Here is a 15,944-nt window from a genome sequence, read left to right on the forward strand (position 1 = left end):
AAAAATTACTGAAGGAGAATTGTCTTAGAGAGTTGTCTAAGGCTAAATAATTTACAGGGTTTAGAGTGGTTCATAAGACCATGTTCTGGCGGTATAATTTCCCAGCAGCAAAATAGGAAGCAAGAGAGATCATCAAAAGGCAGAATCATATTTATTATTCTCTGTCTGTCAGTTTATATTATTTTCTCTTTCAAAGAGAAAGAACTGGATTCAGTTCAAGTTGAACATTTCCTCCTTTTTTTCCTTCTCTAGAAGGAAAATCTAATACATTAATGCAATTTTAAAAGCTTGTAAATTAGAAATTTGCTGTAACAAAATAAATTATATTCAGATCAAGGAAAGAAAGAATATAGGAAATTTTTTAAATAAGCCTCACATTTTTCTTTTGAACTATTTAATTTTTCCCTCTCTTTTATAAGAGTTTAATGAAAGGTTAGATAGATTTTTTTAATTATAGTTGCTACAGTGGAAGAAGTCAGCAATAGCTTGACATAAAACCTTGGGGCGTACTTAACAATTACAATATTTAATCTCTTTCCCTGAACTGCACAAATCTCCTGATGAACACAATAAAGCCAGATTTATGAGTCAAGAAAAGTACAGTCATGGAAGTAAATGATGTTGTTCACATATATTTTTAGAATGAAATTATTCAAGATCAGAAGTGTTCCCTGTCATGTAGAGTCTCAGAGGAAAGATGCGTGCTAAAGAAAGAAAAGCTTGAGCTGATATTTCTGGTAAATGTAATAGGCTAGCATCTCAGATTTTTAATGAATGTCCCTTAAGACACCATTTCTACAGACCTTCAAGGATGGAAAAGGTAAAATGTTACTGGCAATGCTCTGGCAAAGAACAGAGGAAACTACAGAGGGACAAGCTAGAGGAACTCAAAATGTCATTCCTGGCTCTGCTAAAATATAATTCTCTGAAGTACAGAATTCTCTGAACCTGAAAGTAGGTTGCCTTTTCAAGCAATGATTCTTTCAAACAGTATGGTGAAACCAGAGCTTATTAAGCAACAGAGCAAAAAAAGAAATGCCTTTAAAAGAGGTATGTAGATCATGCATTTCTCTAATAACAAAGGCTGACAGCTTATTTTGAACTAAAAAATAATAAATCATATCAATTTTTGAAGAGTATCCTTAATTCTCCTCTAACATGACAAAATTTAAAAGCAGTGAGGAAATGGGACTCTCAGTCTTCAGAGCTTCAGACGAAGCACGCACAGGTTGGAATTGTTGGCATTTCCTGTAAAAAAGGGGAGTGCATTCTCTGCAAAATTAGAATCGTTTGAATGTTTTTGTCAGCCAAAGAAAAGGGAAAAAATTGTTTTATATTTTAACAAGCCATAGAGTTAGATGACCTTAAATGTGCATTTTGTCATCCATTGTTTATTAATCTTCTGAGAAAAAAAAAAAAAGAAAAGGCAACATCTGACCTGTACTAATTCAAAAATACAGGTTTTCTCTTTAATTCCTTCAAAATATGCCCAGCTCTTTATTTTCTTGTTGGAAAAAAAAATATTACCTGCAGAGCAGAAAGAAGCCACTGCTTCTTTTTCTAAATTTCAAAATGCTGCATTGTTTTTTCACAGTCATACCCATCTCAAGGTAACAGCTGTTTATTCTTCCTCCTGCAGGTCTGGGAATGACATAGATCATATACCATTATATACTTGGAAGAGGAGGTTGTATAATACTTTTGTTACATTTTCTAAGTTGAATAACTATAATATTATTTCTATGAGTATCTGAAAAATTCACTGATGTTTTCTTTATTGTGTTTTGAATCCAAGTAGAAATACTGCTCTTTTGCATGCTCTTATACAACTCCAGAAGGCTTCCCAAAGACAAGCAGCATAGTAGAATCATAACATCATAGAATCATCAAGGTTGAAAAGATGTCTGAGGTCATCGAGCCCAACCATTAACCCAGCACTGCCAGCTCCACAACTCAACCATGTCCCCAAGGGACACACTCACATGCTTTTAAATATCTTCAGGGGTGGTGACTCAAGCACTTCCCCGTGCAGCCTGTTTCAATTCTTGATAACCCTTTCGGTGAAGAAATTTTCCCTTATATCCAATCTGAACTTCCCCTGGGGGAACTTGAGGCCATTTCCTCTTGTCCTAATGTTTGTTACTTGTAAACCTGCTAGAAACCATAGAGACAGTGGCCTATCTGACTACAGTATTTTTGGATAGCTGGTAAGAGAGAGAGATGTTTAAGAGTGCCCTCATACCCAAAGACATGACAGACAGGGAGATGCTTTCTCAATTATGGATTGCTCCTTACCTAATGAAGGGTGGAGATTCATTTCCCTGTTCCTCCCATTCCCCAAAGGCTTGGGTTCCAAAGGCAGTGTTGCTCATCAGTCAGTATTTATCTAATCTTATTGAGACCTGAGCTCTAGCTCTGCCTGCATCAGGGACATCAGTGCCTGCATCAGCCTCTGTGCCCAGGGACAAGTAATTTTGCATGTGTATCTCCGACACTGATGTTTGTTTCTGTTTTTTTGACTAAACAGAATTCTTTCTTGCTATATGTTTGCATGTGCTTAGTTATGATGAAAAGCTGATTTAGCGAAGGATAATTGACAGAAAAGCGTGATAATCCTAGACTTGACATACATTTCTCAGACCATGCATTTGCCTCTCAATTAGAGATTACACTATTTGTTTCTTAGCAGAAGGTGCCAGAACTATGAATATCTCAGTGGTTCTTATTTGATCTAATTGAAATACTATTTTTTCTCCCAGGAAAAGTTGTTATTACACTGGTAAAAGATGTTACACTACTCTTGATCTCCATTTCCAGCTATTAATTTTAGTGAGTTTAGGACTAGGAGCACATACGTTTGAGTCCTCAGTCCAAATAGCATGCTAATAGTCAAAAAAAAGTATGAACCTTAAAACTTTTTGCACTAAAGAAGAAATTAAGGCTTAAAAAAATTAAGTACATTGCCCAAAGTCTTTTGCACAGTCTGGCAAAATTAGGACTAGAAATCAGCTCTCTGGTCTTGTGTATTTATGCTTGACATAGTAATCAATGACAGTATTCCTTCTGCTTTTCCTACCTCTTTGCATAAGTGATTGGTTTAACCCTCTTTATTCTCCTTCACTTCCTTTCATTTTCTTTGTAATCACTCTATTCAGAAACTTCCTACATATTCTGTGTTACATATTTCAATTTATGAAAAAGGTGTAAAGAGGCAAAAGGATCTGCAAGTATTGTAAATGCAGGGCCACTGACGAAGGAAGGCATGATGAGGAGGACTTCATCTTATCAGAAGGCTAATTTATTACTTTATTATATTTGTAATATTCTTATAATAAGAATATTATATATTCTTTATATATTAAAGAATACTATACTATACTATACTAAAGAATACAGAAAAGATACTTACTAAATGCTAAAAAGATACTAATGAAAACTCGTGACTCTTTCCCGAGTCCCAACACAGCTTGGCCCCAATTGGCCAGAGTCGAAATAACTCAACGAAGTCCAATCAAGAAACCACCTTGGATAAACAATCTCCAAACACATTCTACATGAGCAAAACACAGGCAAAGCAAATGAGATAAGAGTTGTTTTTCTTTTCTCTGAGGCCTCTCGCTGCCTTTCAGCTTCCCAGGAGAAAAACCCTGGGCAAAGGAATCCTGTTCAGAGAATGCGAATGCCACATGCAAGGTTTGAACAAGACCCTCAATGGCAGGGTGTTTTGAATTCATTGAATAGAACTCTTCCAGTAGAATGTGACTGCATGTACTATCAGCAATACCAAAGTGTTTACATTCCTGCTTGATTTGCATACCACACAAATGCTGATTGCAGCTGAGGGAGTGACTGCTCATGGCACACAGGTGACACAACAGCTCCAACAGCTCCACCCACAGCAGCACCGTGGCTGCTGCCCACATGTGCCTCTCAGGTCTCAAAGGAAGTTGAGATCCATGGCATAGAAGGAGTTTTTGTCTCATGGGAATTCTTTAGGAAGATACTTCAGTGTGATAATGTGCATTAATAATTGGTCCAAAGTACAAAGTCATGCATTTTAGTGTGTCGGCTACGCACATACTGTGGATGGTCTCCTGAACCCATGAGCTGAGTGGATCAGATCGGATGGTATTCATTTCTTGTCATTTACTTTTTTCCAGGAATGCCCCAGTGGTGTTGTCAATGAAGAAACCTTCAAAGAGATTTACTCTCAGTTCTTTCCACAGGGAGGTAAGTACTTGGCAGACATAATTAGTACTGCAGTATGTCCGCTAGTTCCTAAGTCTGACAAGAGCCTCTTGTTCAAATTAACAAGATTGTTCCCTCAAGCTCTGTCTGAACTCAAGGGGTACTTCCTTCATAGTTGGACACATTTTTAAATCTGTATTTCTGAATGAAATGCAATGGTATCTACATGAAGTCAGTCTTCTGTTATGAAGTTACTAGCTGTGATGGATACCATTAAAGCAAGTTTCTCTGAGTAGGTTATTTTCCTTTAAGCTTTCTAAAAATTCTTGCCCATTCTCTTTTACTCAAAAAAACCCTTTCACAGTAAGAGGAACTGTAGGAGGCACTGCAGGTACCCTCTCATATCAACAACAGAACCCCCCCTTTAATTCTATGGGATTTCTCTTAAATGCTAACCTTGATTTCAATTAACTGATTTCCAGGAGTTTTGTTATTTTTTTAATTTCCATTATCTTTTTAGTGCAATGAAGGTAACACAAAAATGTGTAACACTTTGGGGTTTTTTTCCTTGAACCTCAGATTTCTTTCAATTTGAATTTTTTTCCTCTCTTTTCTTCCTCTTGTATTTGCTATTCAGTTACCCCTCTTCATATTCTCCTACAACCCCACTTCTTCACCTTCTCCCAGAGCTCTTGAGATTTGTGTATTTCTCTGGGACTGTTCAGAACTCCTTCTTTTCATTTTTTATTTAAAACCCCATATTAATTGGTAGGAACAAAATATCTCCCCATTAGTTTTATTTTGAATAAAGACCTAGAAGGTAAAGAGCAGCATTCAGTGCAGATTACCATCTCTAATCATTAAGAAGTAGGCACACTCAATAGAAATGAACCACAGGCTAGAAGGGTTGACTTGCCTACTGATTGTGTCTCTTTGTAAACTTTTAGACCAAGCTAACAATTACAGTTTGAAATATTATATTTTGTAGTTGCCCTTGGGTAGTGAAAACAATTCTATGTGATTTAGTGCACCTTTACTACACTTAATAGAAAAAAATCTATCATATTTCTTATTGTTACACCCAGAATTTTTATGGGCAAAGAGAAAGCACACTTGTTCTAAAAGTGAAGTCAAAAGATATTGTGAGAGTAAATGTAATCTTAAAAGACTGATATTTATTAGTCCAGATCTAGTTGTTACAGAGAAGAAAAACTATTAATGTAGTTAAAATGGATTATACAAAATGTCTAATTTCTACTCCTATTCCTGGTGTTAATGCTGATCCTCCTCTGGCAATTAGGGCAGTGGCATCCTTTGGAGGAGGAGGGTTGCACTGGGTTGGAGTGGCATCCTTTGGAGGAGGATCCTTGGCAGTGGCATCCTTTGGAGGAGGAGGGTTGCACTTCACTGGGATGTCTACTTAAGAAACCAGACTGAGTTCTTAAATCTTTAAGGTCTTGTCAAAATTATGTGTCCAGCTGAGACCTTTAAATTTCAGTTGTTCTTAAAATAATGATTTTATGTATATCCCAGTATTAAAGAGGAAAGAAGAATCTTGAAAGTTTTCCCCAAATTAAAGCATGTAGGTCTGTGCTCCAATTGTCTGTGTGATGAAAAACCAGGTACAACATGATGTATCATTATGACAATTCATATATTCAATACATAATTCATATCTGAACAAACAAAATTATGTCTATAAGATTTTAAGCTTCAAGGCAACCAAAGAAATTTTTCAATGTCATCCAGCAAGTCACTTCCTCAAGCAAATTCCAAGACTGTCCAGGACAGGTACAGGAGGATTACAAATAGGACAAGGTGCCACAGGAGTAACAAAGGAAAGGAAATGACACAAAGGAAAGGATTGCAGCAAAAGCAATGTATTTTAAAAGGTAAAAGTAGCTTTGTAAAAAGCTTTCCATGCCAGAAAGGGCACACCAGGAACTTCTTTTTAGATTCACTGCCATACAGGTAAATGAATATACCCCCTGCATTTTTTGCAGTGGATCACCTGAAATGAAAGTTGGGATTTTTCTTCAGCCCAGTAGGTCATGGATAAGAATCCACACACTGAATAATTATTACACTCCTTTATCACTTGTGAACAAATTAGATCATGCTTGGAGTTTGATAAGTCCTACTCTTCCATGTGTAATGATTACTGGTTTTTGCCTCTGATGTTTAAAATGCTTTGATGGTGTTTTTCAAGGGAATTATAATTTAAGAGCTGTTCCTATCTCAACCTGTTAAAATAGGAAATTAGCCTACTAGTTATGATATCAGATCCTTGGAAAGAAATTGTATTTCATTTAAAAAGTTAAGATTTTGTCTAAAATAAATGATGTTCAAGATTTAGGGTGGAAAGAGGGAAATCAAACTAAGTAGCTCTAATTAAAATACTAGCATGCCTCATCCTGCTGTGGTATTGAAAGCAAAATTTCAGACCAGAATTGCTTGAGCAAACGACCGTAAAAAATGCTTTTGATTTTTATTTTTTTTTCAGAGAGATTACCAGAAAAAATATTTTTCAACTAGGGACTTTTTTTCATATACCATCATACAAAAAAGTAGTATATTGTATCATGTAAGGGCAACAAAATTAAAATTCCTTTCTGTTTTCTGTACATCTACAGAAAATAGCCAGGAATATTTCAGGTGTTTTTAAGAAATGGGTGCCAAAGAATAGGAAGGTATTTAAAATTCCTTTTACAGTAATTATACCTCTAGAACACATTTTTTCCCTGAAGATGATTTACATAGTATATTCTGTTGCACAACAGAAGTCTCAGTAGATTATAGAAAATATGACTATTAAAATGCTAAATATAAACTCTAGTCAACAAATTTACATTTTTCAGCTGAAGTGGGAATGTGTCTGCCTAGTTGTGCTTAAGCAATTACAGTGGTTAGAGGACACATGGAAGAATGAATGACTCTCTCAAATAGTGGTGGTGGGGATTTAATTTTCTGAAAATGTGTTAACAGACATGTTTTAAAGATTGCAGTTTTTTCTTGTTATGATTATCTCACATCACACAAAATAAACATATTGAAGTAAGACTAGAGAATTTTCTTCAGGTCTGAATCTGTGAAGCACAAAGCTTTCAGTTTTGGTATATCTGGTTCCTCAAGGTGGCATTTCAGCTAAGTGTCACCAGGCTATTGCTCAGTTTAATACAAAAGAGTATTTTGGGCTGTAAAAAATAAAGGTTTGCAGAATTGATATAAAAGGTAAAATGGGTTAATGCCAAGAAATCAGATAATGGTATTTCAGCGTTGATCAGGTTTTTCCATGAGAGGGAGTTTGTTCTGCAAAGGGGATGCTGATTTCATAGCACTTTGACCTTTATTAATAATTTGTGAGGTTTATGTTAATTAGCCTAAAATTATTGTAAACATATGAGGTAGAAAGGGAAAATTGAGTATTAAAAGTAAACAAGCCCTCATCCTTCATTAATTTGCATGATTTTGAGGGAAGGAAAAACACTGAGGACAGCTGACTTCCCTTAACCCCAGCAGCTTCTACTTTACATCCAAAGGGCTGTCTTTGGATAAGTGCTCTCCTCACAATATATTACTCCTGGAGCAGGTTGTGCCTTTTAGAAGGCATTCAGTGGAAATAGAAGAAAGGATCTTTACAGAAGTTACAGTCTTGACAGATTTATATTCATGCTGTGTGGGTTTCTGAAATGAGTCAATATGCACTGGGGAGGAGGTTTAGTAAGTATGCAAATAGTGAAGGGATGATTTGTTTAAGGTCATCTTTCAGAGTCTTACTGACCATTTAGTGAGTCACAGCCAATTTTTCCAAACCCTAATGCCACGATCATGGGAATTCAGCAGCAAGCCAGCTTTAAGAATCTGCTTCTCAGGAGAGGATTTCCTCTCACCTCTGGGTGAGCATAGGACCCAACAGCAGCAGCAGCGTTCTGCAAAGATCAACTTCAATCTGGGGAACAGATCTGTGTGCAGAGCAAAACCAGCACACATGGTGTGGTGAGGGCAGTGTCTGCTTCCCTCATATAATGGGAGAAAATGAACACAGTCTTCATGGTAGGCATGTGATCCCTGTCACAGTCAGTGTTCCTGTTAAAACAGGCTGTTTCAGAGTACAATAATATGTCATCTTTGCTATTTGCTCAGGTACCAGTGATTAGCAAACACAGGAATAAAAATGAATAGAGATATTCCAGAACAGAATTTTCATTTTTGGTTTCTTTGCACTTATATCTTATCCCTCCTCTTCTGCCAAAAAGGAAATTTAAATTTCAGTGGAAAGCTAGTCTTGCTATGAAATTTTGGTATCAAAATATATCTTGGTATCAAATAGTTTTAATAGAATTAAATTAATTTTTATTAAATAAAATGTACTTACTGTCAATATTTTTTCTGCTTAAATTTTAGATTCCACAACATATGCACATTTTCTGTTTAATGCATTTGACACTGATCACAATGGATCTGTAAGTTTTGAGGTAAGTGATGCCATTGCTCATTTCTATAAAATTGAATACTTTGTCATTCCTTGTAATGAAGTCCACTTTGGTGGCTGGCTCACATTAGGGAAAATTTAGCTGATGTGACTCAAGTTTCAAGTTTTTCCAGTGTAATAAAAAAGTCATTACTTTACAGTTGTGTATTCCATAAGGGTAACTCAGACTGTGCTACTACATAATTTTTTAAAAAATCTCACAATTTAAAAGGTAACCCAATTTATTCACAAGTTACCTAAAATAGTTCTCCCTCTCTGCCTTTGCAAGAGGAGATCTCTGAACTACAACTAATGGTATGGGGATGACTCAGTCAAAATCAAAATCTGATTTTTCATACTTAGTTTCCAGAAAGTTCTAGAAAAAGGCTTTAAAACAAATGTTTTAAAAGTACAAGAGTTGGAAATTCATTCTTCCTCCATATAACTGCCCAATCTTTTTTCCCAGTTCTGCCTTTCCCTGGTAAGGCTGATGTCATCCACACAATATAATATGGAAAAAAGGGACCTTACTGCAGTACTGTAGATGAGAACAGGGTCTACAAAATACTGCAAAGGAGATAATATTTTAAGCTGTAGAATTAAAAAAAAGACAGTTCATTTGCAAAAGGATCTGTTTGTTTTGTCATGTTTTCTTTGGTTTTGATTATAATGAAGTAATTATTTCCTTAAACTTTTGATTGGATTGTGATAAATACACTCACTAGGAGCAGGAATGGAGGATTAATTCATGTCTTCTGTACATACACGTCTTCTTGTAATATGCAAGGATTCTTCTGAGCTAATCACAGAATCATAGAATGGTTTGCATTGTAAAGGATCTTAAAGATCACCCAGTTCCAAACCCCTTGCCATGGACAGGGACACCTCCCAGCAGACCAAGTTGCCTCATCCAAAATGGCCCTGAGCATTTCCAGGGATGGGAATCCACAACTTCTCTGGGCAACCTGTGCCAGTGCCTCACCACCCTCCCAGTAATGAATTTCTTTTGTATATCTAACTTAAACTTCCCATCTTTCAGTTACAGCAACAGCAGGCACATTGAGAAAAAATATTTTTAGAATAAGTAGTTGTAAATTATTTCTGCAATTCTCATTAAAAAGAATGGGAATGAAATAAAATTTTTGTACCTTTTCTGGTCAATTTGTTGACACTTGCATTTCAGGCAGAAAGTCTTAAGAAATGCACTGGATTTGGAGCGCTTTGATTATCTCAGAGTGCAGGTTTGTGCACGAACAAAGGGCTTTGGATAAAATAAATCAGGAAAATAAAAGCAGAGGTGCTGAACTTTTGTTCAATATCGAGGCAGCCATGAGTGATCCAGACTTTCATATTATCTGCACTAATTTTCAATCCACCATAACTCTACTGCTGTCAAAAGACTCTTGCTTCTGTGTCCTTGTAGAAACATTATACTTACAAACTGCATGATGGCCATTCTAAAATCATCCTCTTGAAGTTAAAAATGTATGGGCTTTTTCCTAATCACATGAAAAAAGCTGCAAAATGTAGAAGAAGCTATTATGAAATGTGCAAAATACAATCATCTCATTTTTTCTGCTCCTTTTAATCCTAGGTGCAGCTGTGCTATTCTCTTTCTATTCCAATCTTTATTCTAGTTTTGTAATTTCCATTAGAAAAACAACAAAAGTAAACAGCTCAAAAGGTAGAGGAGTAGTTTAGAAGTTTGGAGAAAAAATAATCATTCTTTCCAAAGTACTTTCTATATCAAAGTGTAGGAGTAAATACAATTTAATATAATTACCTATGATGAAAACACTCTGGCTATCTTCTGTATAAAAGAAGATTATCAAAATCTGAAATGGCAGCAAAATTCTTTTGTTGATAAAAATGACTTTTTTTAATGTGTTGCACACTCAATTTCCCATGAAGGAGTGGTAGCTGGAGTTGTAGGTAAAAAAAAAGAGAATTTACTTTAGCTTTTTGCCCTTTATTCCTCAAATTTTCAACCATCAACAATGAAAAGTTAGATCTGAGCACAACTTAAATGCACACCTCAATTGACATTTCTTGGTGAGATTGCTGTGTCCTTAGAGTCCTTAGAGTTTGTCGTCCTTAAATCTATATGCTCTTTGGTAACAAGCCAGGATCTCTAAATGAAGGATTTATATAGCATAAAGAACAAACTTATAAAATTAGGTGCTTGAACTTATCTCTCTTTATCCCATGACTGTATTAATTTTGAGACTAGTTTATTTCATTTGTTTTGTGAACTAGTTTTGTTTTAATATGACAGAGTTTCCGAAGACCCAGTGACCCAACTATTGGAGAGCTCTCTGGGCATGTTAGTGAAGGTCTTTTTTCCATTAGACAGAGACAGATATAAAAGCAAAGTTTTCATTTGCTGCATGTATATTGTCATTGAGCCAAAATAAAGATCTGGCCTCAAAGCTATTCACACAGTCAGAAAAATGGAGGCTAATTAACTTTAGACATATTGTCAAAGTAAAGCTCATTGCACACACATAAAAATATCCAAATTAGTATCCTCCATTTGTTGTAGATGCAGATTGAGGTTGCTCTAAATGTGACCTTTCTGAAAGTCATTAAATAATCCCACAAATTCTCAGTGCTTTAAAGCACAATGCTGTGCCCAAACACAATGGAGATGTTTAAAGACTTCTGTCATATTTAATCAAAACAATTATATCAGTTAATAAATGAGCAAGCATGCTAACTCACTTCCATGGAGGAGTACAGTTCTTAAGATCAAACACAACTTCACATTTCACTAATAATAAAAGTGGTGTCCAAGGCAGTATTATGAAGGCAGTGGTTAACTAAGTCATAGAATGCCTTGGATTGGAAAGGACCTTGAAGATCATCTTGTTCCAACCCCCCTGCCCTGGACAAGGACACTCCCACTAGAGCAGGTTGCTTGAAGCCCCATCCAACATGACCTTAAACACTTCCAGGAATAGGGCATTCACAGCTTCCCTCGGAAACCTGTTCCAGTGCCTCACCATCCTCACAGTGAAGAATTTGTTCCTAATAGCTAATTTAAATCTACTCTCTGTCAGTTTAAAGCCATTCCCCCTTGTCCTGCTCCTACATGTCCTTGTGCAGAGTCCCTCCCCAGCTCTCTTGTAGGCCCTCCATAGGTAATGGGAGGTGCTCTAAGGTGTCCCTGGAGCCTTCTCTTCTCCTGGCTGAATAAGCTCAACTCTCAGCCTGTCTTCATAGCAGAGGTGCTCCAGTCCTCTGGACGTGTTCCAGCAGCTCCATGTCATTCAGCCCCTGAGCTGGATGCAGTATTCCAGGTGGGGTCTCATGAAGGCAAAGAGGGACAGAATCACCTTCCTTGACCTTGTGGTCCCGTTTATTTTGGTGCAGCCCAGCTCATGGTTGGTTTTCTGGGCTGTAAGCCCACATTGCTGGTTCATGCTGAGTTTGTCATCAACCAATATCCCCAAGTCCTTTTCCTCAGGGCTGCCCTAAATCCATTTTCTGCCCAGCTGTTATTTCAGCTTGGGATTGCCCTGATCCAGGTGCAGGACTTTGAACTTGGCCCCATTGAATTTCATGAGGTTCACAAGCATGATTCTGTGGGTTCAACACAAAAAGGTTTGTCCATGTCATGTAGGAAATGAGTTCATTTTTTTAAGTAAGTGGTGATCTCATAAGCATTTTAACACCATCTGATTTAAAGTAGCTACAAAGAAATACATTTCCTTTGAGGAGCAGTTCCTTCTCTGTGACCTTTTTTTACATACACCAGGCCTCCACCACTTCTGTGCCATCACTTGATTCCTTTTCAAAATCCTGAAATCTAAATTTAAAAATGGATTAAGGTTCCTGCCTACCTACTTCTACAAAAGTCATAAAGGAACACATGACCAGGTGAATAATTTTAAGCTTTCCTATGGATTTAAGACAGCACACTAATAAGCTTGTTAATTAATTTATTAATGAACTAATTATCCCCAAAGATTTACTGAGAGATAAAGCAATCAGAAAGTCATCAACAACCTTGCTAGGAGATAATTAATCACTGCTGAAAAAAACCCCACAAATACAAGTTCATCCCAGATCACAACCAGACATTCTCTACAGCTGTATGCAGAACAGAAATGTCAGCAGGCTCTGAGTACACACAGGCTCTGGTACAGGTGCAATGATGCTGCATTTTGCAACCTTTCAGTGAGACATCCCCCTTTCTTGAAAATTCAGAATTAGGCACAGAAGGAGGTCTTAACAGGTATTAGCATGCTTTGCAGGAAACTGGCAAGTTACAAACAGGAAACTGTGGAAAGGAGTAAAGGCAAGTATGGAGACAGAGACTTTTGTGTTTCTAACTTCACTGTCACAGACTGAAGAAGACCCAACCTAGAGTTGTCTCAGCTCAGACTTCCTGTTTTAGACTCCTTTGTCACCCTAGATCAGATGCACCTCTCCCCATTAGGTGCTCAGCTGAGCAGGACCATCCCTCTCAGTGGGCAGTGGCAACATTCTCAGAGCATGTATGTATCTGAGTATGGTGACATTTTCTTTAAAAATAAACAGGTTCTAAAAGTAGAATTCCTCTCTTCCTAGAAATTACATGTCTAAACCAGGATGGAAAACAGTATCTGGGTGCTCTAATACTGTAATAGGGACCTGTATTGATCCTCTTTGCTAAATTGTGTGTGTGATTTGTGCATCACTAAGATGTTGGTTACATGCAAAAAGATGGGCAGCTGCTTCCTGAGTTTAGCTGCTTCCCTCTACACTGCTGCTTTACTGTGGCTTTCTGCACTGGATTATTCCTTAACACACAGAATGGCTGCACTGCTCCTGACACACACATTGCCTTCCACCATACAGAGCATTTTGCCTTTCAAGGCTCTAGCCCAAAATACCCTGTGGATTTGGCCTATATCCACTGAATCAGATACTCCATTTCTGTGTGATTCTGTTACTGTTCTTCAGTTGCTTTAAAGTAAGCATGTAGAAAAGACATCCCATCCAAGCTGGTCCTTGTCCAGCTCATCACAACTTCTTATTATGAACAATCCTTTCTATTTTTCCTGAGATGACTCCTGCACAACGCTCAGACAAAGGCAATGCACCTGAACTAGGTGTGATCCCAAAACATGTTGATGCAATATGGAAGGAGATAACTCACTGCTGCAATGTTTAGAGCACATACCTGGAAGGTTTTTGAGTTGTCTCTGCTTTTTAACAACCCCCAATCCCATGAAAAACAATATTAAGTCAAGGGTTTTTTTAAAAAAAAACGATGATAGAAGGGTAGCCTTGGAAATGGGGGTAGAAATGATTCTGGGAAGCCAGCTAACACAGGTGGTGTATCACAGAAAGCTACAAAGAAAATTGAACAAGAAAAGAAAAATGGATTCATTTTAGATAAAATAAATTTTAAAAATGTTGCTCAGCCAAAATAAAAATAAATTCACAATTCTTACATATAATGTAAGAAAATAATGCAACTGAGGACCTTCACAAAGGACTTAAGGAGAAGCTACATCAAGAATGTAAAACCGTGCAGAAAAGACTTGAAGACATGGTACTGAATTTAAAAGGTTAATTGCTAATGCTGTAATGTGATCAAATCTGTTCTGAATTTCTTGAACAATTTAATGTTTAATAGTACATTGTTAAAGAACCGTTTGGAGATTTAACCCTGTGACCCTCAATTAGTCATTGATATGTAGACAAGATGAGCAAAATTCTTTCAAGATTCATGTACCCATTTACCCCAAAGGGCACATACACCAATAAGACAGAAATTTTTGACAGACTAAGAACAGCCAGAGCATGTCAATTGAATTGTTAAAAAGACTGAAGCTGTCAGAAGAGTTGTCTGTGCCTGCTAGACCCCCTGAGTCCATGATATCTGTGTGTACTTCAGTGTATCAGGTATATTTATTTGACTTTTTGGTACACCAGGCCTTTTAAATTTATGTCTAACCTCAGTGTAGTCTTTTCCATTGTTCCTGTGTTAGACAAAATGCAAAACCTTGCTGGTGCAAATAAGAAATATTTTGGCTTTTATTGTCTCTAATGTTACTCTAACACTTCCTGTATGTCATTGCAAGCAATGTAGAAAGACGCATTTAAATGTACTCACTTGCCATATTCTGCTCAATATATTATGACAGCAGTTTCACAGATTTATGGGTTTATACACTTATCAAATAAAAAGAGGTGGAGGAAATGGTTAGGGGGAAAAAAAAAAAGCTATTGCTTACAAAATATTAACATGCTGAGAAATACAGAAGAGAGGTGATGGAAGTGGATATTTTCTCCAATGTGGACAATGCTCAATAAATGTAAATGAGGTTTGTGCTGTCAAAAGAGTATTTAATATGAAATAAAAATCTATAACGAAATACTACATATACTACATATAAATAATCTCAAATGCCTTCTGATTCCTTTCTGTGGAATAGTTCTGCAGCAATAGAGCATTACATCACAAAAACATTAAAATGGCACATGGACATGTAATATATTTATTATTCCCTATCATACTTCCAATAAAAGTAATAAGAATTGAGGTGTGCAGTGTTGTACCTGAAGTTTGAAACATTGGATGCAACAGATTGGTCTAAGAGATCTGGGAACTACATATTCCACTTTAACAAGGTAGAGATTTAACAAGAATTTAATGTTCCCTAGTACACAGTTTTCCCCAAATTGGTCTCCTGTGCTTAGCTACCATTTAAGCTTTTCTTGGACCATTGAACCATGGGGATGGATTTTTCCTGGTATTCACATCAACGGGAACTGCTTATGTGAGACATAGTCTTTTCAGAGGCTACAACCACTAACAGAAAATTATGTTTACTTTATAGAAAATTACACAATTTACTTATTAATATGAGTACAGGAAATAGTGCCTAGATTGTTAATCCAGAAATCATTAGCACTCACAGTGAAGTAAAGAAATTTGGAACAATACATCTTTTTTTATTATTCTGGATTTCTGAGTTTTTGAGGAAAACTGCTCATTTCCAAACTGACCAAGACCTTTTGTCTATTTAGGATTTTGTTATGGGTCTCTCAGTTTTACTCCGAGGGACAGTACAGGAGAAACTGAACTGGGCTTTCAACTTGTATGATATAAATAAGGATGGATATATAACTAAAGAGGTAAGATCTAGTTCTTATGTAATCACTGAAAGTAAGTGTTGTTAGCTAAGTCCTGCATTCAGAGAAGAATGGTTCAGTTGTCAAACTGAATGTGTTAACAAGTTATCAGGTTTTATGAAGTTAGACACACTAAAAATTAGAGTAATTGTCTCAT

The 15,944-nt window shown here is 36.6% G+C and overlaps 1 protein-coding gene across 7 annotated transcripts in view; it reads left to right on the plus strand.

Moving 5' to 3' along the window:
- Positions 1-15,944, plus strand: part of KCNIP4 (potassium voltage-gated channel interacting protein 4) — a 389,884-nt gene that overhangs the window by 365,011 nt on the left and 8,929 nt on the right. For all 7 annotated transcript variants that reach the window (XM_036381678.2, XM_036381673.2, XM_036381674.2 and 4 more), the window contains 3 exons: positions 4,161-4,230; positions 8,593-8,663; positions 15,683-15,790. In XM_036381678.2, coding sequence (XP_036237571.1) covers positions 4,161-4,230; positions 8,593-8,663; positions 15,683-15,790 — 249 coding nt within the window. The remainder of the gene's footprint in view (positions 1-4,160; positions 4,231-8,592; positions 8,664-15,682; positions 15,791-15,944) is intronic.

This window comes from Molothrus ater, chromosome 4 (assembly GCF_012460135.2).
Source record: "Molothrus ater isolate BHLD 08-10-18 breed brown headed cowbird chromosome 4, BPBGC_Mater_1.1, whole genome shotgun sequence".
NCBI lineage: Eukaryota > Metazoa > Chordata > Aves > Passeriformes > Icteridae > Molothrus > Molothrus ater.